Consider the following 23548-nt stretch of genomic DNA (forward strand, 5'->3'; position numbering starts at 1 on the left):
CATTAGAAATATGTGTGTTCAGTTTTGAGCTGTTGTGTGTAAAAGATGACAGTTGTGTTGGAGTTGTGTTCACATTTTGCTGCCAGTGAGTACAATTTTGCAAAAATGTTGTGAAATGTGTTTAGTGACTGAGAATGTGTCTAAGGTTTTGCAAAAAAGAGCAGATGGGTTTTGCAAATTGAGCATAGGACCTGAACAGTGTTTAAGTTTTTGCTGAAAGAGTGTTTGATTCGAAAAATGAGTTTAGGCCACTGAGAGTTTGGTTCAGGCAATGGGGTTTAGTGTTTTAGCAATTGTGAAAAACTGTAAAATACTTATGTTGCTTCTAGTGTTTTATTGTCAACTGTTGCAAAATAAAATGCCTTTTTCCTTTTTGTACATGTGGATCATAACCTTTTGAATGAAAATTCATAGATAACAGAATTTGTGTTGAGCGCTAACACTTATTAGTTTGCAGTAACAGCCCATCACATCTGACTGAAGCCAGAGGGACACTGGAGTCTGGTTTCTAAACACTATGAAATAGAAAGGACTCATAGAAATGTCTCTACATTGCAACAAAAGGCAAAATTTGGAGTTGTCATCCTCTCCTCCTCCAGCTTTATGACCCTTGAACCAAACTGAGTTTAAGAGTCCAATTTAGAAGAGTTAAAAGCGTATAAAACTTTCCTGGGGGCTGTTCGGTCCTACGATCCCATATCTATTGAATTAAAAAGAGCACGGCGTTCTGTTCCGACGGCATTTGCATCTGTAGAAAATATGCCTGAAAACAAACTGATTTAGTGGTTGAAACGTCAATGGGCCGGATCACGCAGTGATTGATTTAATTGTGGCAAACCCTTCTTCCCGTACCAGGAACATCATGAGAAAACATGTGGTTTGAAATACCAACAAATGTTTGATCAGAGCAAAAGAGAAAATAATATCTACTCTTCATCCATCATACCTCACATATGTACGTGCGCTGCTGAGGAGCGGCAGGGCAGGCCAGGCTCTCTGCGTGCCTTTTCACTAAAAGAGCCTCAATCAATGAGCTTGAGAAGAGGCCTGCGATGCACCGGGAAAGCACCGCTGTGTAATCTGTGGATCTCCTGTCTGCCTTATGGCTGGATGTAAAGGACAAAATTACTCCCAGACGAACAGCTCAGAGGTGGAAGAAGACCTGGCTCAAGGGGGCCGTTCCCATCCTCTCAGCAACCTTATTTTTGGCCTCGACTGCTTTAGTTTTCATTCACACCTCTCGCCGATGTTCAAGTAAGGCCTGAGACAGAACCCGACGTCATGAAATACCAGAGCGAGCACGCAGGATTCCTGCATTTCCCTGGACTCCTCGCTGTCTTTTGTCAGAGGCCGATCGAGGAATCATTCTAGATAAAACACATCTCCCAGCCTGGAGACAATGTTCACGTCTAGACTGCCGCGAGAGGAGACAGAGCTGTCGACTACAAAGGTTAAACGTCACGTGTACTCCGTGCTAATGGTAATCATAAAAAACGTCGGTTGATTGGTTTCCTTTAAAAATAGCGCCAACTTGGCTCCGAGCGTTAGATTGTAAATGTTCTTTTGGGATAAAGAAACCTTTCAACAACTCCAGCTGTTGATCTCATTACACACTTGTTTTGTAAAGTTTGAGATGTTTCCGCGCTCGGCGGCGGTGTCGGAGTTTTCAAATTGCTTTAAAGAGTAATGACTCTTTTCCTTAGTTATCAGTCGTGTAAATAACAGAGTCCGCCTTTCGGGTAATTGCACGGCGTCTCACGGCGTGTAGAAATTCAAGCAAACATGGCTTTTAAAATCCAGACCTGAACGAAGACACAAACAGGATGAGAGACGTGTATTTGACTTTCCTCTTTATGAGGGAACTGTTTACTCCCTCAGGTGCATTTCTAGTTTGCTCTCTCTCCACAGCTTCATGAAAGGCACCAGAATCAGAGTTAGGATCGAAATCAGTCACGCTGCTGAAGAACAACGTCTGAGTGTGCAGTCTGTTCAGAAATTACTCGACATCTTCTTGTAAGTTTCCTTTCATTAGTGTTTACAATCCTTATAAAACATGTTCCCTTCATGCGCACGCCGTCAGCTTACCATGTTGGTTTTATTGGGGTATTTTTCACTCAGAATTCACAAATTGAGGACAGAGAGCAACTGTGTGGCCATAAATTGGAATCAGAACAGGATTTATTGTTATTGTTGAAATGCTATATGGCTGCTTAGGCATACAAGCTGTTTATAAGTCACCACCTGTTGCTCGTCCTTCCTGCTCGGCTCTTCCAGCTGGAGATCCACACGGTGCAGCCGAGCAGGAGGCGAGTCTGCGTCTTCTCATTTTTCCCTGTCTGTCTGGTGTTGAAGATTATTCTCAGAACAACAGCTTGACAAATGATGAATTTCTGAAGTCTTTGAAACAAAAATTCGAATTTAAGTTGTGAGTTTTTTTTGGGAGGTGGTTCTTGTCATTTTTATACCAGGGTTCACTTTATGCTGGAGCCCAGTCCATCACAGGCAAATATACACAGAGACAGATATTCCCAAACTCTGTCTCAGGTTTGGACTTACAGGTAATTTTGAATCATCAATTATCCTTAAATGGATGTTTTTGGACTGTGGCAGGAAACTGGAGCACCTGGAAAGAAAAGCACACATGCACAGTGAGAACATGAACAGAAAGGCCAACGCCAGCCTGAAGCAGGCCACCACACCACTGTGGAGCTTTGTTTGACTCTAAGCTGAGCCACTGGACATTTGTCAACCATCATCAGGCCAGTTAGTGCTGGCATTAATAACCTTCTTATCTATATTATATTATGTGACGATAAGCACAAAGTTATTCTTGGATTTAAATGTGGTCACAGCAGACTCTATAAACGTTTTAGTGCCACTGTGTGCAGTGGAGCTGTATTTACTCACTGCAGTGCCCAAAAAAGACAAGGATGTGAAGAAGAAGAAAAAACTCCCAAACTATTTTCTCACAAGTCCAATGCTATTTCTTGGAAAGCTTTTACCAGCAAGTATGCTTGTTACTAAGCCAAAGATAATATGAGCAGAGAGAGGGAAACGGCAAAGACAGCCAGATAATTTGGTTTACAGATTTTCAATTTGCAGAAGATCCAGTCTGAACATGATGAACATGAGGGAAGGTTCAGGATTAAGCCGTGTGGGGCTCTTCAATGCTCATATTTAAATTTCCAAAGTCTGTGAATGTTAGCGTTCTTTGTTTTCCGGTACATTAGCGAAGGATTCCTGTCAGCTGTTTTTGCAGCTGTCATGATGTCTTCATACATCGTCTATACCCACTTTATTCCACTTGGAGTCATATGGGGCTGGAGCTGGTATCAGCTAACACACACACACACACACACACACACACACACACACACACACACACACAGTGCTACACAAAGTACTAAGCGCTCACCACTGCACCACTGTAATCCTATGATGATGTGCTGATTTGAAGAAACCTGTTCTTGAAGTTGTAAATATAATGTGAGTCATTAGAGTTTCGTGGATCTCACTAAAGGCCTCAAACAATGGAAAAGATTAAAATGCGCTCGCATGTGAAACATTTTTTTTTCCTGACGGTTTAAGGTCAAAATGAGTTTTACTGTCAATTTCTGCTGCACTTGCAAGACTAACAGTTGAATCGAAATTCCGTGTTTTGCAAAAAGCAAAAAGAAACATATATTTCTTTCACGACAATAAATAATACAAAGCCAATGATATAAAACTACCGGCATTTATAAACCCTGAATTTATAATGTGAATATCCAAGTGTCATGTTCTCTTTTCCCGGGGCTTAATGGTAAAACCATATCCATCTTTTCTCTTGTCCAAAGTCAGCAGGATGTTAAAAAGTGCCAAGACACACTTTTCAACCTTAAAAAAGTGATTTTTGATCATGGAAACATCCTCTTTCAGAGCCACCACCTAAATATGACATGGTCTGAAAGTCGCTGAGCTGAGACCAGGCTACAAATGTCTTTTCGAGTGACAAGGTGTTGACAGAAAATGAATGGTCACCTTGAGTTGTTCTGTTTTTTTTTTCCTTTTTATGGGGGGGGGGGACATTGGGTTCTTTCCTAGTTTGAAAAATTGACTTGAATGTTTAACTTTTAAGCCGACATGAAAAAGCAAGAGCTGCAGATGAAATCATGCCACATGAGCTGGTAAATGAGCCGCACAAAGCCCTTAAGTGGAACATACAACGGCAAGGTTTGTCAGCCCATAAAGTCATGAAAAGATCTCAGGGCTCACACCAGTGACGGCCTCACGGTGGTTTAGAGGTATTATACTGTCAAGTGGAGCGTATAAAAGAAGGGCTCGAGAGTCCATCGTGAATCTGAGAGAAGATTCAACAAAATCAGGATATTTGAAAGTTGATGTTCTCAATCAATTAAAAAAATGGAAATTCTGGTTTGCCATACCTGACACATGTAAGCAGAGACTGATATCATATAAAGCAGCGCAGAATGATTGAAGACTTCAACTCAACACTGAGAAACAAATTGAGATTCTCACAAAATCCTTTTTATTGTGCTGCGAACACTAATGAGGCACTGACTGTATACATGCACAGCCAGAGGAGTGAAACTGAAGTTCTTTGTTTAAAAGCTGATCTCACTCCTTCCATTAATAAAACATGCCCTTGGTGTAACTCTCCATGTCCACCTAAATCTGTTAAATATGCCGATCAAGCCATTCAGATTAATGTAGACGTTTTAAGAAGTCCTCTGAAGCACCCCTGGATGTTTTTGGCTGTATCCATTTTAATTTATCACACATTTAGATTGTGCACTGAAACGTTTGACATTGGTTAAACTGGTAAAACCTATAACCGAGGTCAAAATAAATAAACACTTCCAGTTCCCAAATCAACCTCCTGGACCAGTTTCTGAACTGAGAAAGATCAGATTTGAACTGGATCTGATCATACCCTGAATTCCCAGACATGTGCACATTTTGCTTTTTGTGTTATTCAAAAATGTTTCACGGTGCAAACACTCCCTCTTGATTCATGTCTTTGAACTCCAGACAAATCCCCCCATTCTTTCTGAATTCCACTGGTGGTAAGTAGTGTTTCTCCTGAAGCCAAGCGAGCTCCAGCAATATGGTCCCCATTTTCTTCATTGTCACCCTGTCAAATAATAAATCATTCTCAACTGTGCTGAATTCCTCCGTGGCCGTGACCTCTGTCACCTTCTCCATCACCCGGTGCAACCGGATCCCGCCGTGACGTGCTCTTCCTGCAGGCCTTGCAGCACAAATAACTTCAGCTCATACTTTATCTACAGCATATTATTTTTTAAGTTAAGTACTTAAGAATTAAAGGACAGTATTCTCCACCAGGGTCAATGTCTAATCTCTCTCCCTCTCTTTTGTCTAGCTTTAGGTTGGAGACCTTTTCCTGTGTTGAAGTAGGTCACAGCTGTGGGACCTGCCACACACAGGCCTGCAGACTGGCGCTGCAAGCAGACACATGTAAAGACAGCTGAACCTGTTCGGTGTCCTGTCTGGGATTTGACATTTAATGACGAAAGATGTCAGTTCAATGTTCTGTCTGAGGACTCTTTTTTTTGTTCAACTGAATGCCGGAAAAGTGATGAGAAACAGAGAGACAAAGACAGAGGGTTTTCTTTATTTATTTCTTTTCTTTTCTTTTTTTTTTCTTTTTTTTTTTTTTTGGAGCTGTGGGTTGTCAACAACAACGATTTCACATTGTGGAAGGTTTTACTTCTGTGTGCATGTAAAAATTTGTCCTTTCCATGCTGAACACAGCAGTCCCACTCTCAGGAGCACATTTGAAATAACTGTTGACACACATAGGGTAGATTATAGCGCCCTCATCCGTCCAAATAATATGTTACATTTTGGCGAAACTTATTAAACATACTCAGTTTCTACCCTCTTTTTGTATGTTATGAAACATGTTTGAATGTTTAAGTGCTTTGCTTCTTCACAAAGCTTGATAAATTATTGTGTATAATTCATCTTAATAGAAATCTGTAAGTGTGTTGATACAGATAATAAATGAACATCAGTTCAGGTTCAAAGAGCTTATCTTTTTTTTTTTTTTTTTTTTGCAGTGGACTAACTTCTTTCCAAGAAGATCATTGTTGCTGGATATGATCCACAATTCTCTGAGAGTTTATACTATGAGTTTATACCATATTTTCTTTTAGTCATTCTGGATCTTTATCTTTCTTTTGGGCCTCTTGTGATCAGTGCAGAGATGAGAATCTCATTTGTTAGCTGTGGAAGTTTTTGGTTTTATATTTTGGTTTATGGTTTTATTTTTCTTTGTCTTTATTGGGGCTTTAGAAGCTTTGTTTGATTCCATTTGTCCATATCAGCTTTATGGAAGCTGAGGTAACAAAAAGGTCGGTCCCTCCCTTTCTGCTCTCAGCTGATATCACACACACACACACACACACACACACACACACACACACACACACACACACACACACACAGTCTTGTATTTCTATCCTTGTGGGGACCGTCCATTGACTCCCATTCATGTCTAGCCCCTAACCCTGACCCTTACCCTAACCCTAACCCACACCACAACAAAGCCTAACCCTAAAGAAATGTTTTTGCACTTTTACTTTTTTCAGTAACAACAACATGGTCAAGAAAACACTGTTTCTCCTACTTAGGACCGGAAAAAGGTCCCCACAAGGCACGTCGTTTCACGTTTTGCTATCCTTGTGGGGACATTTGGCCCCAACAAGGATAGAAATACGAGAACACACACACACACACACACACACACACACACACACACACACACACACACACACACACACACACACACACACACACACGTTATATTACCTTTGGACTCTCACACTGTCAGATCACAAATGTAAATGTTTTACAACTGTTTATGTGTTTTTGGTTGTTCTGTGTCTCTCAGATGATTACGCCTTTGCAAATATTTGTTATGATGAAGTTAGTTCCCTCCTCCTTGGTCCAAATGGCCTGGTGGCACACAATCTAAACATCAGCAGAGAGGCCATGGACCACATAAAGCATCCAAGCAGACTCTTTGAATCAGTACAAAATTACACAGTACTGCTGTATATAATACTATACTATCCCATACTCTACCACATTGTGGAAGTATATTTTCTCCCATAAAATACTAGAGTAGTTTTCTGCATGGTGCATGTTTCTTTCTTCCTGTTCTTATTTCCAAAGAAAAGTTGCAGTGAGTGAACTCAGTGGAGCCATGTCGTGATATTATATCTGTTTTCGTTCTTTCTTTCTTTTTCTGTATATAAGAATGTTTAGACACCTCCCCACCTTCATGATGTGATTGCAGTGAGCTCTTCTTCTCGCCGCCCCGCCGCGTCGCCCCCTGCGGCCGTGCGGCGCTCGGTCGCCCCCTGCCGGTCCTCTGCCGGTACACCCTCTGCTCCGCGGGGCTGTAGCTCAGTTGAAGATGGCGACTGGAGTCCTTCAGAGAGTCCGCGGTGGACTGGGTCGGGCTAAAAGCGGGGCCCACTCCGCCGGGCAGCTGATGGTGTGGTGCAGGTGAGCCGTCCATCAGTCTGCACGTGCGGTCGTCACCATTGTGGCGTCTCGTGCCCGCTGCTGCGTGTTGTTTTCCGCCACTTGTGTGTTGTGGTTGTGCGATGAGCCCGTCCGAGCTAGCCTGTGATTTGCTAACGAGTCGGTCCTCTGTGGCCTTCAGCTGTAAGTCACCACAAGCTGCACCGTGTGTTTGTTTATCGCGGCTCGTTTCACATTGACGCCCCGTCTGGCTGCCGGTGAAGGAGAAAATAAGACAGGTTTCTGTCATCGTTTGTCAGGGAGCCTCACAAACGCTCAAGGTCAATATTTGACTTTGTTTAGCTGCGATGCAAAAATGTGATGCAGAAGTTTGTGCGTGATGCAGGTCCTGGGGATGCTTTGGGTCACGCAGACCGCGCTTATCTGTGCATTGCATGCAGTTAGTTACTGACTCATCAAAGTGTCACCTTAGCTTTCAAAGCGTTTGTAGCTGATACGGATTGGGGAGCCCGTGTTGGTGTTCTCCGTGCTCCCTACTGATGACTTCCTGTGTTTTTGCTGTGTTTTCAGGGGGTTTACAGCATCCAGCAGCAGAAACCGAGAGGACAGCTGGTTTAAGTCGCTCTTTGTGAGGAAAGTTGATCCCAGAAAAGATGCACACTCCAATCTGTTGACCAAAAATGAGGAGAGCAACCTCTACAAAATTCAGTGTGAGTGTCCTTAAGAATCATCCGCGTGCCCTTTAAAGTTGTGCTTGGATTGTTTTCACAAACACAAGCTTTCTTTTCAGTCCATAATGTCAAGCCAGAGTGCCTGGATTCTTACAACAAACTCTGGTGAGTGCCGTCTCGTATTACAAAGAGAGCATGGTGGCATGAGCTTTTGGCAGACGTTGTTGCAGTGGGGGGAGCAGAAAGACCAAGACAAATGTGTAAAAATAATTCAGAGGTCTATTCCTGTATGGTGGATGACTTGCTGGCATGACCTCAGTCCGACACACATCAATGCCACGAGCAGCACTCCCACAGCCACTAGAGATAATCCACCTGCAGGCAGAACTTGTGACTATAAACTGCAGTGTCAAGTCCTCCAGTGATTTTTTTTTTTTATCAAGTGCTAATATCTGGTTGAATTTGACTTGTCGTTCATCACAGTGAGGATGTTTTGCCCTCCATCCATGCTGATAAATACTACCCCTGTGAGCTGGTGGGGACCTGGAACACCTGGTATGGAGAGCAAGACCAGGCCGGTATGATTGCTATGTCATCGTACGCAGACATGAGTCACTTTACGCATACAGTTTCTTCATTTCAGCTCAGACAGACTTGATGCTGAATTTATAGAAACCTGCATGGCAGCATCAGTTTCTCGGAGCTCTGTGCTTGAGCTGATGTGATGCTGTGTTGTCCTTCCAGTTCATCTGTGGCGCTACAGAGGTGGATACCCGGCACTCACAGAGGTGATGAACAAGCTCAGGCAGAACAAGGTAAACACTCCAGCATGTGCATCTCATCAGAGTGACTCTCGCTCGTGGCTTCAGCCGCAGGCTAATCAGAGCGTGCACGGTTTACGTTGAAGTAAAGCTCATTGATCTGCGTCTCCAGGATTTCACCGCCTACAGGAAGGAGCGAGGTAAGATGCTGCTGTCCCGCAGAAATCAGCTTCTGCTGGAGTTCAGCTTCTGGAACGAGCCAGTCCCACGAGAGGGACCCAACATCTATGAGCTCAGGTCCTATCAGCTCAGGGTGAGTGTCAGAGCTAGTTTAACCCTTCAAGACCTGACACATCAAACATTTAAATCGCATCATTCTTTTCTTTTTGAAATCCTATGCTAATTAAAATTCTTTGTTACCTGAAGAAATGCATGTGAGAGAAGCTGAAGTCACATCGAATACAGCTTTAAATGTAGAATCGTAGTTTCTGCAGATGTTGTCTCAGGTGTTCATAGGTTTCAGATATCCTGTTGTAATTCTATGTATTAAAAAATGTAAAATAGAATGAATAATAGCACTTGAGTAGGAAATATCGGTTAAGCTGATGAGTTGACCAACATAATTTAAAAGGTTGTAAATTTTACTACAATAAATCCAAATTAGATATAATATTGACTTCACCTGAAGGCATCTATATAAAGTGTGTTTTATGTGGTCATTTGAAGGAAAAGCTGATTTTTAGGATGTGTCCTTGGAAAGTTTGGTTTGATTCAAAGACCTTTCTCTTGTAAGGTCTCAAATCACAGTCTGCTCTGGTTTGTTTAAAGTCAACACAGGAAAAACTCGTCTAACGTGGGAAGCTTTTGTTTCTTATCGGTATTGTGGCTGACAGAGGAACTCATTCTGCTGCTTTGACTCAGTTTTTAATCGATCATCAGCGCTCTGCAGTTGAAGTTATAGCAATCCCAGACGTGCTTTGAGCTAACACTTAGATTATGATATAGAAATGTTTGTTTGCTGCATAATGGAGGATATGAAGTCTTAAATTTAGTTTGTTTACTTTCAGTCGAACACGATTGAGACACCTGTGTGAATATGAAACAGACTGCAGTGAAATGTGATGTTTTGTTCTTCCTTATTGATCACACAGCCTTGAATGAGATTGGTTTTTAGAGTTGAGAAAAATACACTTCTTTGATTCCTCAACACGGCTTGCTCCTGTTTTTATAAACACAAAGTCTCCTTGTGAGCAGCTCGAAGTCCTGAAACGGTGGAACGGCACAAGCTGATCCACTGTACACCGGCACTGTGAGGTTTAATCTTAGCAACAATGTGATTATGATGATGACGGCAGCTCAGATGCAATTAATTCAAGGGCCGGAACATGTTAGTGCATGCTCTTCAATGAGAACGACCCACAGAGCCGATCAGCTGTTTGGACTTCAGGACGAAACTCTTCATCAGTTTCTGTTAAAAGGAACAAAGCTGCACAAATTTCAAATTCAGACAGATGTTCTTTCTGACATTTCAGATGATCTTCATCAGCTCAGATGGTGATAAATATTCTGCTCTTAGCTTCTCCATAAACAGTTGTTCCATCTCAGGAAGTGGTCTCCCACCGTTAAATCAAACGCATACAGTCGGAATAAAGCCATCTCATCTCCTACAGATTAAGTCGTTCTTTCTAATCTGAGAGGTCAAACCGCCTCTGTGTCAGTGTTCCTGCTGATGTGATGGATGAACCCTGTCATCCCTCATCGCAGGCTGAGATTAGATCCTGGAAGCGGCAGGGTGCATGTTGTCTAAAGCAGCGGAGGATGATTGAAGAAGCCTCTGGGTGGAGTTGTTATTGCAGCTTATCTGTACTCTGACGAAACACCTGTGTTACATTCTTGTCATTTATTTGCGTTAACGTCTGGGAAGGTTGCGGTTGTCCGTGTTTAAATGTAATAAAAGAATATTTTGTTTTCTCTCCTGCAGCCAGGAACCATGATCGAGTGGGGTAATTACTGGTAAGCAGCCCAAATTCGTTCTGTTTCACCCAGATGTAGTTACAGAGCAGTCGAAGTTTCGCTCGTCACGGTGTCATTAATAAGAGCGATTCCTCGGGGAGAACCTCTGTGTTTGAAGCAACGCCGCCATGCTCTCCTGCCAAGGCTCAGATTCATGAGAAATAATGTGCTCATGTTAACAGTAATCTGAGCTGTTGAGGATCGACCCAAACCAACAGAGCAACATCGATCAGATGACGAAACACATAAATCCATAAAGATAGATTAAAATAAATCCGTCTGTGCACGTCTGACCAGTTTTTTTGGATTTTGCAACATGTTCAGGCTGTGAGAGATCCTTCCAGTGTAAATATTATATTAGCTCTTCAGATAAATTACCCAATTTTAAAATGTTAATTAAAACTATTTTTTGAGTGATGCATGGATATGAGGTGTCATGCAGCACAGCAGTCACGGATGAGACGCCACACACACACACACACAGACAAGCCGTTTACATGGTTTGAAGTGACACCAGAAACTGACGCTTTGTTACTTTCTTTGACCCAGTCCTGCGAATGTGGTGATTTAGAGCAGAACACATGCAAATCACTTTAATAGCTGCTTGTTAAGTTAGTTTCTTCTTGTGCTTTTGCTTAAATCTGCCAAATTTCAAATCTTAAATGTAAATGCAAACTATTGACTCATCCATGGCTCTTTAAATAAACTCCACACTCATTTTAACCAGACTTTGTGTGGCCAAACCTGTTCAGATGTGTCTGATTGAGTCAATATTTATATGGAAATTAAAGAATTTCTGTTGCATTGTCAACTCATTAAAAATAATTAGTATAGGAACGTCTGTTTGCTTATATAATAGACAAAGATAACGGATATGTGTGAATGGGATGTAGTGATACATGAGATGTGTTTGGACATGGACACATTGAAAACACTGGCATAACAGCTTTTGTGGCATTAATTGCTTTTTGTCTGTGCTCAGACTTGAATGTAACTTGTGGCCACCTCTGACCCAGTCATATGAGTGTTTGTGGCATTTAAGTTGTTTTCTTTCTAAAACCTTCCCAGTTTTAGGATCTCCTGCTGTGCTGAAGTGTTTGGAAGGGTCTGATTGGCTTCAAATAGTTTTCTGCTCAAAGAAATTGAACCCCGAACATAAAACCAGTGCTCAGAACTACCTTCAGTTTAAATGATTCCTGTAAGTGAGCGTACGTTCCCCCCCCCCACAGACCTCGGGTCTTAATAAAATCCTAAAGATCTGAACCAGACTTGCATCCAAAGAAAATGTGTGCTTTGTTTTTCAAGGCATTTTTTTTTTTAAAGAACTTGTGTTCAGGTTCAGCCGGCGCTGCTTTGAAGGGTGGTCTCCCCAAATGCTGATTTAGTGATTTAAAAAAATAACATAATTTTTCATGCTTGAACCCTTTCCACACTATGTAACCTCAGACTATTGAATAATATTTAACACTGATGTTTTGTGTGTTTTTCCTTCCTAAAACAACTGAAAGGTGATTTTAAATAATCCTGTTTGATGGAGCCGTAAGTCCAGGAGGAAAACCTCTTTTATTACGTTTAATTTTATGCTCATTTCAGCCAAACCTCTGTAGACTTGTAAAATACATCTGAAACTTCTATCACCTAATAGAAGCCATATAAATATCAAAAAAAAAAAAAAAAAAAAAAAAAAAACCCACCATCGGGTTCTTCTGCTCCAAACAGGAACCTGATCATAGTGGAACCATTTGAATGAGGTGTAGAAGCAAATCTGAAATATTTACTACAGCAGCTCCTCCACGCTGATGGAAAGTGTGAAAACTTTTATGTCTCTAGTTATTTCTTTTCTTCTTCCAAATATTGCGCAATTTTAAATTGAACTTCAAACAAATCTGGGTGTTTCTCCTTCCTGAAAGAGCGGTAAACCTTCGATTGAAACGCCGCACCAGGATCAGGTCACGTCGCCTTCACACTTATTAAGCCACCCAGCGCTTCACCAATCCTCTGTAGCGTTTCAAAACAAGGAAAAAATTTTTTGTTTTTAATAACCATTTCAGGAGTTGGAAGCTTACACTTTGTGTTACAGACGAGCAGAAATGAGGTGTCGCAGTTCTGCGTCCAGACTGTAATCACGACGTCAACTCTTATGTTTGCTTTAGAGAGAAAATAGTGAATTTAAAACACACCAATTCAATGGCTTTATGCAAACTTGGCCGGCGACGGGATTCATAAACATACGCTCGCTTATCCAAGTCGTTACGTCGTCCAGTTGGACGTGATTCAGTCGATGGCGATCGGGGCTTCGCGGCGTCTCTCGGTGGCTTCGCTCCAACAAACCGGACTGAATCCCGGCGAGTGAAATAAATACACCCCAGAGTAACTCCAGGAGGCGGGCTGAAGTGCCGCTCTGAACGCTGGTTTAATATCTACTGCTGGTCAGGTCTGCCAGGTGAAGTCTCCGGTGGTTTGTTGACCGAAGCCGCTCTTGTCTGCAGGGCCAGGGCCATTCGATACCGCCAGCACAACCGAGAAGCAGTGGGAGGATTCTTCTCACAGATCGGGAACCTCTACATGGTCCATCACCTCTGGGGTACGTGTAATCTCTTGCTTTATGTTGTCCGCTGTAAATGAAATACTGCTCAACTTTTACTTCAGCTTGAGAAACACTTCAAACAAAAACACACATTAATAACTGCACTAGTGGTGCAGGAGCCACAGATGATGGCCTCAAAACGTCGCAGGTCCCGTCCGCTCCAGCGAGCATTCCAGCCCTTGGAGCTTGTTGTTTTGTTAACCAGCGGGCAGCCGTATTGTTCCGGCTCACTGCCGGGGCCTCACCAGATGGCCGCGATCACAGAAAGAAAAACCCCGCAGCAGCCTGCCCACCTCCAAACAGCAGACTGTCAGACAGCAGAGAACCAGACGGAGAATCCTGCAGGTTTAGATGATTCCAAACACTTTAAACTTTGTCTCAGTGATGCTGGTCAGTGACCTTTGGCTGCTCCCGTCCGAGGGAACGTCACAGACTTGGCAGAGGGCTGAACGCTGAATGCCGGTCCGAACGGGGGTTTTGTGGTCAGTGGGGTTTGAACCTTGACCTTCTCCATACAGGCTCACTGTTTTCACCTCCAGACAACAACTATCATTTCTAAACACTTCCCAGAAAATAGTCAAACACACTTTCAGTTTTTTAGAATTTGAATGACGTTTCTTGTAAAATTGTTCAACCCTTGAACAATGTCACCTCAGCATTTACATGTAGATATTTTTATTGATCATCTAAGAATAACTTGTTGAACTTGTCGAACTTTTAGTGCTGTCGTCATTTAGAGGCTTTCATTTGTTCCCTGCAGCTTACAAAGACCTCCAGTCTCGAGAAGACACGAGGAATGCGATCTGGAACCATGACGGCTGGGAGGAAGTGGTGTATTACACAGGTGAGTTTTCTGAAACCACTTCCAGTATTGATGAGGTTGAGCGAGCCTATCTGCAATGTTTATTAGATTTATTAGTTGTAAACGGTTGTGTAGCCTGGCCGGTCCGTCCAGTTATTCAGACAGTATACATTAATAGACAGATCCGGCACTAATCCCCCCCGAGAGTCAGCAGATCTGGGTTAGTTTGTTTAGAAACTGGCCGAGCTTGCTCAGCGGCACGTGGTGAGACCTGGAAGGCGCTGGAACTGACTCCACTCTGAACCTCCTTGCAGTTCCTCTCATTCAGCACATGGACTCCAGGATCATGATCCCCACAAAGGCTTCGCCGCTGCAGTGAAGAGAAGCAGGAGACCAGCTGGAAGCTGAGACAGAGTGGCACCCTCTTTTTGTTTTTTTTTTTTATGAATGTTACACCCCACCCAGAGCATCGCCATGTGGGAATCAACCTCGTGTCGCTGCCGCCAAACATCCTGTCTTCACTTGTGTTTGCTTTATTACTCCAAGATGTCAGTAGGTCAGAAAAGGCCACAGTACCTGCCGTTTATCTCCAGTTACTGAACCATATCAAGGCCCCTCCTGCATTTCATGACACTTTTTTTTTTTTTTTTTTTTTTGGTTCTAATTTGGTTGTGGAGAAGGATGAGTACAATTGACCGATTCAGTCCTCCTGACAGTTGTTCTGCCCGACATCACGTGCCATGTTACCACTTGTCCATGAAGAAAGCTCCTCAGTTTAGGAGCAGACGAAAGTTACTTGAACGCAAAAGAAGCAGCTGTGTGGCGTAAATGTGCGGGAACATAGGAGGAGGAGGAGAAAAAGCGTACTGCTGAAGCTCACTGCTCAGTGCAGTAGCCATTTATTTATTTAATGTAAACTCGTGTGAATACATGAAGTGTGTTAGAAAAGTGGCGCTGGACGTTAACGTGCGCCACCGCTTATTAACGATAACACATCTGTGGAGTTGTGAAAGCTGTACTTCTGCTGCCGGTTAACAAACGTTAGAAGGTGTAAAATTCTAGATTTTATACTTGATGTCCACAATAAACCAAAAAAGGTCATTTAGCGAAAAACACTCCACTGAGTTGCTCCTCCTGGATGTTTCCCAGCCCCCCCCCCCCCCCCCCCCCCCCCCCGACACGGTCAACGTTTTAACGTCGCATTCATGGTGCTGTGTTTGTAACTCTGGTTTCCACGTTTCTCTCGTGAAGACGGCATGCCTGGTTTTCAAAATGTTTTTATCCAACGTGTTTCAACGGGGCCCAACAGTCGTGTACAAAGATGTAAAAGCAGGAGTCATATCTATCCCGCCGGGCGAATCTGTCTGATGAAGCGGACCGTAACAGAGGTTTTATCATTAAAGGAAACGTGTTTATCTGGTGTTCTGGTTCAGTGGGGCGAAAAAAATGTAGAGAGCAAGAAATGCCGACACAATAAAAAAAACAATGGTTTCAGCAACATTCTTGTCATGTTGTCTTGTTTTTATTTTAATGGTGTTATTTACATGAGTCACACTCAGACATGTCTGCTTACAGAACACAGATAATACTTCTATCGCTCATTGCACATACCATCAAATGTAGGATTGTATTAGCCTACCTAATGGAAGCAAGGTGCAAAAACACTAATCTTCTTAACCTCCACTTAGGTTTTTTTTTTAGTATGTTTTAGTATAAAAACCAACCAACGTCCCTCTTAAGGTAAAATTGGTCTCATTAGTGTAAACGTGTTTGTTCAATATAAAAATCTATTGAAATATAAGAGAAACTGGATAAAACCATCTGAGGCACACATTGGGTGCAAATACAATATGTTAAATTAGTAATAACAGGGTTCCGTTGACACGTTTTAGATCTTCTCCAGTTCCTTCAAAAGCTCCCCGAAACTCGTCACGTACCACGAGCTCCTCTCCTTCACCTGCGGCCGGACCACATTCCCACCAAACCCGATGAACGCGCTCTGAAAACAAGAAATCTCAGTTTAGAATAAACCCGAATAAACTTCTGATCTTACTACACACAAATATTTCAGCATTAATACTTTAATTGATCAAGAATGCAACAAAAGTTGTGAAATATTTCAGTTTTTCTTTCATAAATCTGAAATCTGTAAAATGTTTCCATTCAGGTTTCTATGTATGAAGCACCAAAGGTGACAGTTGTGAGCAGATGTGGTCACTCACAGCGGGGGGGCAGGCCTCCAGGTCGGTGGCTCCGTCTCCGATCATCACCACGGTCTTGAAGCCGTACTGTTCCTTCAGCAAGCTGATCACTTTTCCTTTCCCGCCGCTCTCGGCTGTGGGCTGACTCTCATCGAAACCGGCGTACTCTCCTGCAACACACCCATCGTGTCTTCAATTTCCTTCAGCAAGATAACTTTGGACTGCGTTTAATGATCAAACTCCGTTGTTTTACTGATTTTCTGAGCTGTCCGATACTCATATCACTCAAAATGTTTCAAATTGATTGAAGATCTTGTTTTTCAGTGAGGAAAACTAGAAGAAAGGTGAAACATCTGTGATGTGCAGAATGACTTCTGAAAGTTTTAAAATGTTACTTTTAAAAGGCTTGTATTACAATGATTAAATTTCTGTCAAATCTCCAGTTTCTCACAGAAGTCATCAAAGTTGGAGAGACAGAAGAAAGTTCAAGGTGTCTTGACTCTTAAGATTTACAAGAGAAAGCCTTCCAGATCTTCATCAGTCCTTATCGAGTTGGCACACACTTTAAAAATAGACACACGCGAGAATAAGATAAACCCTCGGCATGGGGCTCTTACCATTGAAGTAGAACTTGAGCCTGTTGGCGTAGACGTGGTGCAGAGGAATGTTTAACTGAGTGGCCACGTGTTCAACAATACAACGGAAGCCCCCCGAAATGAGGAACACCTTGATGTTGCGCTCATGCAGACGATCCACCAGCTCCCTGGAAGAAGACAAGACGGACATTTGTCAACACGTGAATGACAGTCTGACACACACAACATGAAACATGTTAAAATAAATCTGTCTATCAGAGTAAAAGAGGCGCTCAGGGCTGCAGGAGGAAGCAGAGACACCAGCATAAACTGGTGTTTACAAGAATTTATCTGCACTAAAGAAGTAAAGATTAATGCGAAATTTGAGAAAAGTATTTGTCATATAAGAAAATCCTTAAGTGACCAGGATATTTTTTCATTCTGACCCACCTTCTCTTTCTGATCACTTTTTGGATTCACACTTTTTTAGGATGCTTTTACAGTACAGTCTATATCAGCTTTGTTATTTTCAGCAATCAGTCACTGTGTTTTTAATCGTGTGTTTATGATGAAATATGATGTTTAACTGTGGCTCCCTGAATCAGAATAGAAATAATAATCCCAGAGGGAAATTATTTTATATGAAGATGAACCTGCAGCAGGAGAAAATCCCATTCTCCTCAGCCTGTTTTGCTAGTTTATTTGTGCATTAGTGACACTTCAAGTTTTATAATTGCTTAAGTCAACAAAGGCATGTCTATAATTGACCTAAAGTCATTTATTTCTGTTACAAAAACACAATCGCCTGATATTGATATTAGTACACCAACAGTCATCTTTTGTTGTGAGATTTTGGAGTGAAATCGTTCACATTCTCACCTGACACCTGGAGTGAGCTGTGGAGGATGGTCTGTTATCAGCTTGTTGACTTGTTCCCTGGAACATCGGATGATGGAAAGGCGCTCAGTCAGGGCCTTTTTAAACGTCATTGAGCCTCCCATTGCTTTGCGAGTCCTGCAATGGGAACATGATACATGTTGGTTTAATATCTGCAACCAGTTCTGTGACATTAACTTTTTGCAGATAACTATGACAAAAAAACACAGGGTTTGATTTAATGTGATGGAAAAAGCAGGTGGCATACATCTCAGTGACTGCATCTCCCACTCCACAGAATTTGGCAAGTTCATCGATGCCTTCTTCTTTGATGACCGTGCTGTCCACGTCAAAACAAACTGCCTCTGCTCTCCTGAACAGCTCCTTTGTCTGTGAAAGACTGGCCATCTTGCTAAGGGAAAGAAAAACAGGCAGGATTAGGGCATCAGTAGTGGTGTTGGACAGCATTAACAAGTCACACTTGGCACATGTGCAGGGGAAAGAGTAATGAGTGACATAAAGTGGCCACTCTGGGGAGCCATCTGAGGCCAGATCTAGTGGTCATTAGCAGGATCATGTGCTGCATTTGTTGGTTTAATGTGCAGCTGCCTGACTGAACTCAAGACCTGCATGCAGTGGATGTCTATTATCCAGTGAGGTAGAAAAAAAAAAGCTCTATTCACCGAAATACCCATGTGCAAAGGTTTCTCCATCAACATAGATTAAGTGCAATAAGTACAAGTCACTGCCAACAATGCGTTATATAAACAAGCCTAAAGAAACTATGAGAGGCCGGGGATGGACACCCTCTGTTCGGATTGCATCATCGCCCCATGCACACTGCACAACATCGAGCCTACTATAGAAAAAAAATAAATAACATACACCGCACGACATATCCCAACCGTGAAAGTCAACAAAGCATGCAGCTTCTGTGCGTTTACTGTAAAAAGATCACAGCTGAGCAGCAGGCGACCGGGCTCAAAACGTGACTGAGCGCGGAGGAGAGCGGAGCGGCTGAGCGCGTTACCTGCCCGGTGCGACTCGCTCTGAGCGCCGCTCGGCTGCTCGCCGCCGCTAACAACCCGAGTACCGAGGCGGACAATGATCCTGCGAGGAGATTAAGGTAAAGCATCAAACTTGTTCTTACTGGAGAATCCGGCGTTGATAAGGCACGATGAGTCGCTTCAGCATAAAGGAGAGCCGTTGCGGACGGACTCACCGACGAGGAAGAGCGGCGCTGAATGGCGGACCAATCAGAGCGAGGCAGCGCAAGCCCCGCCCACCACCACCGGCCCCGTTGCCATGAAAACACCAATCAGCAGAGTGGAACTCACGCGACCTGGAGCGCGTTCTCCCCGCCCCCAGAGAGCAGCAGCGGTGGGTACAGTAGGGGGCAGCGGGAGGGTACAGTACCGGAGCTCCGCCCCCCTGCGCCGCCTCAAGGTGACCCGCTGGGCTCCTTTATCCCAAAGAGCGACACAAGCACGAGGAACCGATGGAAATTCACCCTCACGCATTTTTTTCCTGTTCCATACATGTGAGAGTTTAATTGGTGAGCGTGTTTGACTTTCTCTGTTTGTCAGGTGATGAACTGGTGACTTGTATCTTTCCCTGACCCATAATAAACTGGGATTGGCTCCAGTGCTAGATTACTATTAAGATTAATTAGTTCAATTACCATCAGAATAGGATTGAAAGTAGTAATAATAAACCTCGGCAAATGCCTTAAGTGTATAACCCTTGTTTGCAATTAAAAGAAATCAAACCAAAGTTACAAGAAAAAAACTAAAAATCTTTTTTTTAACAAGTTGCTAGTGCCGGTGGGTTCCAGCCAGTTGTTGAGGATTGCCATGTAAAATATTAGAAAAAAAAACACTTCATAAGCATATGTCTGCTTTCACTTTAAGTTAAAGGTTTTTTCAGGGTTTTTCACTGAGGATCACAGCAGCCATACATGGAAATTAGTTACAGGCTGCTGCTCCAGAGATGTTTACACACCTCAACACGCACCAGCAAACATTTTCAGGCACAATACTGGGACCTCTTCCAGGAAACGGCCTCAGCCTGTATTTCCATGTGCCCCTGTAAATATCTCCATCAACATTCATCAGCATCCATCAACATATACCTATTTATGTTACACTTTTATTTCATCTTTGTTGACGATGTATGCTGCTTGGCCATTTTCAGTACCCAAGTGTCATCATGCTGCAACATCTAATGAAAAACTGCAGTTTCAACAAAAGTCGTCATTTTAATTTAGAAATAGGAAATTGAGGGGTTTTTTTAACTTCAGAGTGAAAGAAAACTGGAATCTCGGCTTCCATTGCACTAGATGGAAGCACTTTTCATTCTCTCATGCTGAAACAAACTGAGGACTGAGATAACTCATGTGTAACAAAGGCACTGTATGTAAATACAATCACAGAAAAGGTGGGATGTGTGGAAATGCAAACTGAAAATTTTATACAACCACTTTTGATTCTCATAAACCCATCTTTTGTGAGCTTTTTGATTTTAAAGACCATAATCAATGACTGTGGTCAAACATTATTGGAAATGTTGCATATCGTTATCTTGGAAAATCTGACTTTTGAGAAATCTTTCAAAAGAAAAAAGAGAAAAAGTCATTCATAGAGAACAACAACCACCAAAGAAACAACCACTTGGAGCAACAAAGAGACATATTTTTGGTGCCTTGTGAAGAAAAGGCTGGAGTGATGAGGTAAGTGAATATACAATCAACTATAATGACGTGCAAATAGAGAAGGCAACAGCTCTCCAACAGATCATGAGACTCACACACTTGCAAACTAAATGATGGCTGAATGTTTACCTGGGTGGAGCAACAGTCCTTGAGGACACCTGCTCAAACAGTGTATCTCCAAGTGAAAAGCTTTGACCATGTAGCCAAGTGAACCATTCAATGAACAAATCACACAAACTGATAGCAGTTCAACAGGACAGATAGCCCCCAGGACTGATAAAGAAAATATTACACTTGTGCTTGCACAAGTCATGGGGTTATAGAGTACAGTGTTCACAGATGTTAAGGCTAGACTGTTAAGGCTAAAATAAGGTGCACATTTCATAACATCTGAAGCAGGATGCAGAATATGTTCCATCACTGTTTACAGTTTTAAAAGGTCACACCGGGTGTATGTGGATTCTCCTTATGGTGTATATTCTGTTTTCAGATCTATTTGGTGTTTTCCTTTGTGTGATCACCACATTTCCTCCAACCAGCATTGTTTGTTGGTGTGAGAGTAGTCACTGTATTTAGTAAGGCTGTGATGAGAGCTGCAGGAAGAGGTGTGTAAGGTGGTGTGTGGCACATGAGAGATGAGAATACTGAAAGCCATTTTGCTGGAGTAATATCTCATTTTTCCCCCTCTGCAGGGGATGTTTTTTGGGAAAGAGTTTGATTGATTTAGGGTTTTTTTTTTTCATTTGCCCTACTAAATGTTCTCATTTTGAGAATTCAGAACTTCTGTGAGGTTTTTCCTTCAACTCACACCGAATACCATCCAAGAGTGCAACAGCAAAGACTGACAAAATATTTCAAATGAGACACAAACACCCGACTTGTATAACTGGTAAATCATGCTACACTATTATTGAGATGTTTAAAAGGTTGATTTGCCTGATTCATTTTAGAGGGTGCAGGACTAGGGTGAGAAACATTGTGCTGTCATTGTGAGGCCTGCAAAAAGTGGACCAACAGGCATAAGAATTTATGGCATAATTTCTGAAATTATCTGTTTTAAATTGTATTTAATGTTTGTCACTTTTAATTTCATTTAACACTAAGTTCAAAATCACCCTAATATTGAAACGAATAATTTAATTTAATGAAACTGGCTTGTGTGTCGAAAATTATGGGAGTTTTTGTTTGTTTGTATATTTTTTCCCCTGTAAAACACCACTTGCCCTCACTGTTTCTTTCACGTGCCTCGCGGCAGGGGGCGCTGATGCTCGTTCTCAAATAAACCGTAGAAGAAGACTTGTGCTAACCATACATGCTAACCACGCATGCTACAGAGGTGGAGGGAGGTGAGTTTCTGTCTTAGCTGAGTATTTGTGCAATTATTCGCCTTCATGTGGGATAGTGGAATGAACGATTGCTCAATCTGGACCTGGGAATGTTAAAGTTACAGGTAATTCGTCCCCTGAAGATCTAGAATAACGCGTTTTTTCCTTTGGGGTGGAGCGCCTGGTACACACGTGGATCGTCTCCGTGTGGAGGAAGCGTTCAGGTAGTTCCACTTCATTCTGAAAGATGCTGCTATTAAATTTAAAGGACAGTCTTAGACTTGACTGGAAAACTTTTTACAGAATTAGTCTGTCGGTAGATGTAGATGTGACTGTTAGTGGTCTGTATTTCTTATTTTTATAGGAACACACATTCGTGGCTAATCTTCACTAAAGACTGAAGTGCATACCATTTTTTGTGTTTGTTGTATAGGATTTCACTGGAGGAAGCCCTTTCCTGAAATACCATGACCTTCAGATGTAAGGTAAAACAACTGCTGCACAGCACACGTTTTATCAGTAAAACTGGTTTTATTCTAAAGTTGGATATATTGTCATAGTTTTCAATATAAATAAGAATTTCTACGTCCTAACACGTAGATTGAAATTATGTGGAATTCACTAGTAACGACAGAGCGGTACTAACTTCTCGAGAGGAGGAAAATTCTGAACAGAAATGTGAATGCATGGCTGAATTCTGTTTTACTCTTGACATAGTAAACACAGTCAGACACCATGCTAAATGATAGATTTCACACACTGACCCATTTAAAGGATATGAGTGCTTTTGATGTGCCTCATTCTTTTGTCAGAGTGAATACATGTCATTAGCTCACGCTTACAGCTGTAATTTTCAGTGTCTCAAATATGTAATCATAAATGCATGAAAAAAGTTGTTGCTCTTCATTTTAACTTATGCCTGGTCTGTATTTTGCAGCTTATGTAAATATCTGTGGAATCTCAGACGCAGATGATGGTCTGAGTGACCTGCAGACTCTGAAGACCAGCCTGATATTGGTAGGTTTACCCTCCCCTCTGTTCCCAAACAGCGTGATTCTTACACTGAGCACAACGGTTTCCTTCTTGAGGCATGGCCGAATTCTGCTCCAGCTGATCTGTGCTGGATGCAGTCAGACACCATGCAAAAGAAAAGCCTCCTTCCCGCTAAATGAGCAGACGAGCACCTCCGATGGTCTTGTCCAGCTGCACAGGATCGAGTACAAGTGCTCAATAGGATATCCATTGTGAGTTTATATTGACTGTTTTCTTTTGTTTGAATTTTGCAGGGAAGACTTGAACGGACTGAGGGAAAACTCCCGTCGAGGTAATTATGATCAGTGTCTTAATGTTTTCAATTTCTTTTTACCAACGCAGTATTCTGCAATTTAACATAAGATTGTTCTGACTTGTTCAAATGGAATTGTGTCTTTTCTGAAATAATAAAAATGCTTTAAAAATGTCTTGTCTGACTCTCTTTTCAACTGAAGGTCAAGCCTTGAAGAAACTCAGCAG

At 42.2% G+C, this 23548-nt stretch overlaps 2 protein-coding genes, 1 long non-coding RNA gene and 2 other non-coding genes across 7 annotated transcripts; 4 read left to right on the top strand and 1 right to left on the bottom strand.

The window, feature by feature from the left end:
* Nucleotides 1-4587: 4587 nt before the first annotated feature.
* Nucleotides 4588-19231, bottom strand: LOC115400830 (phosphoserine phosphatase-like). Of its 2 annotated transcripts, XM_030108880.1 has the most exons (8): nucleotides 19152-19231; nucleotides 18270-18413; nucleotides 18005-18139; nucleotides 17168-17313; nucleotides 16572-16720; nucleotides 16235-16348; nucleotides 5878-5889; nucleotides 4588-4598 (listed from the first exon to the last, which is right to left on the bottom strand). In XM_030108880.1, exons 1-6 carry the CDS (start codon nucleotides 19193-19195, stop codon nucleotides 16238-16240), a joined length of 729 nt encoding a protein of 242 aa, XP_029964740.1. In that variant the 5' UTR covers nucleotides 19196-19231; the 3' UTR covers nucleotides 4588-4598; nucleotides 5878-5889; nucleotides 16235-16237. The 2 variants fall into 2 exon arrangements, with proteins under 2 accessions (XP_029964740.1, XP_029964739.1); XM_030108879.1 differs by lacking the exons at nucleotides 4588-4598; nucleotides 5878-5889 and having other exon boundaries at nucleotides 15855-16348.
* LOC115400823 (protein NipSnap homolog 2-like) lies at nucleotides 7417-15651 on the top strand. Its single transcript, XM_030108873.1, has 10 exons — nucleotides 7417-7536; nucleotides 8086-8225; nucleotides 8306-8351; nucleotides 8670-8764; nucleotides 8931-9001; nucleotides 9120-9260; nucleotides 10929-10960; nucleotides 13450-13544; nucleotides 14308-14391; nucleotides 14664-15651. Exons 1-10 carry the CDS (start codon nucleotides 7445-7447, stop codon nucleotides 14726-14728), a joined length of 861 nt encoding a protein of 286 aa, XP_029964733.1. The 5' UTR covers nucleotides 7417-7444; the 3' UTR covers nucleotides 14729-15651.
* Nucleotides 19232-22013: 2782 nt separating the features above from the next.
* LOC115400839 (uncharacterized) lies at nucleotides 22014-23496 on the top strand. Of its 2 annotated transcripts, XR_003932824.1 has the most exons (5): nucleotides 22014-22057; nucleotides 22156-22260; nucleotides 22470-22521; nucleotides 22974-23053; nucleotides 23323-23496. It is a non-coding gene; the product is annotated as an uncharacterized LOC115400839 (long non-coding RNA). The 2 variants fall into 2 exon arrangements; XR_003932823.1 differs by having other exon boundaries at nucleotides 22034-22260.
* Nucleotides 22721-22861, top strand: LOC115401254 (small nucleolar RNA SNORA15). Its single transcript, XR_003932885.1, has one exon. It is a non-coding gene; the product is annotated as a small nucleolar RNA SNORA15 (small nucleolar RNA).
* Nucleotides 23125-23261, top strand: LOC115401257 (small nucleolar RNA SNORA15). Its single transcript, XR_003932888.1, has one exon. It is a non-coding gene; the product is annotated as a small nucleolar RNA SNORA15 (small nucleolar RNA).
* Nucleotides 23497-23548: the final 52 nt, after the last annotated feature.

The sequence above is a fragment of the Salarias fasciatus genome, chromosome 14 (assembly GCF_902148845.1).
Source record: "Salarias fasciatus chromosome 14, fSalaFa1.1, whole genome shotgun sequence".
Classification (NCBI taxonomy): domain Eukaryota; kingdom Metazoa; phylum Chordata; class Actinopteri; order Blenniiformes; family Blenniidae; genus Salarias; species Salarias fasciatus.

What these genes read in the sequence shown, in the direction of transcription:
- LOC115400823 (XM_030108873.1), top strand. Translation starts at nt 7,445, where the DNA reads ATGGCGACTGGAGTCCTTCAGAGAGTCCGCGGTGGACTGGGTCGGGCT. An exon ending in GATTCTTACAACAAACTCTG is followed by an intron (nt 8,352 to 8,669) that starts GTGAGTGCCGTC and finishes CGTTCATCACAG; the next exon opens with TGAGGATGTTTTGCCCTCCA. An exon ending in TCAGGTCCTATCAGCTCAGG is followed by an intron (nt 9,261 to 10,928) that starts GTGAGTGTCAGA and finishes TCTCTCCTGCAG; the next exon opens with CCAGGAACCATGATCGAGTG.
- LOC115400830 (XM_030108880.1), bottom strand. Translation starts at nt 19,195, where the DNA reads ATGCTGAAGCGACTCATCGTGCCTTATCAACGCCGGATTCTCCA. An exon ending in TATCAACGCCGGATTCTCCA is followed by an intron (nt 18,414 to 19,151) that starts GTAAGAACAAGT and finishes TCTTTCCCTTAG; the next exon opens with CAAGATGGCCAGTCTTTCAC. An exon ending in GGAGATGCAGTCACTGAGAT is followed by an intron (nt 18,140 to 18,269) that starts GTATGCCACCTG and finishes TTCCCATTGCAG; the next exon opens with GACTCGCAAAGCAATGGGAG.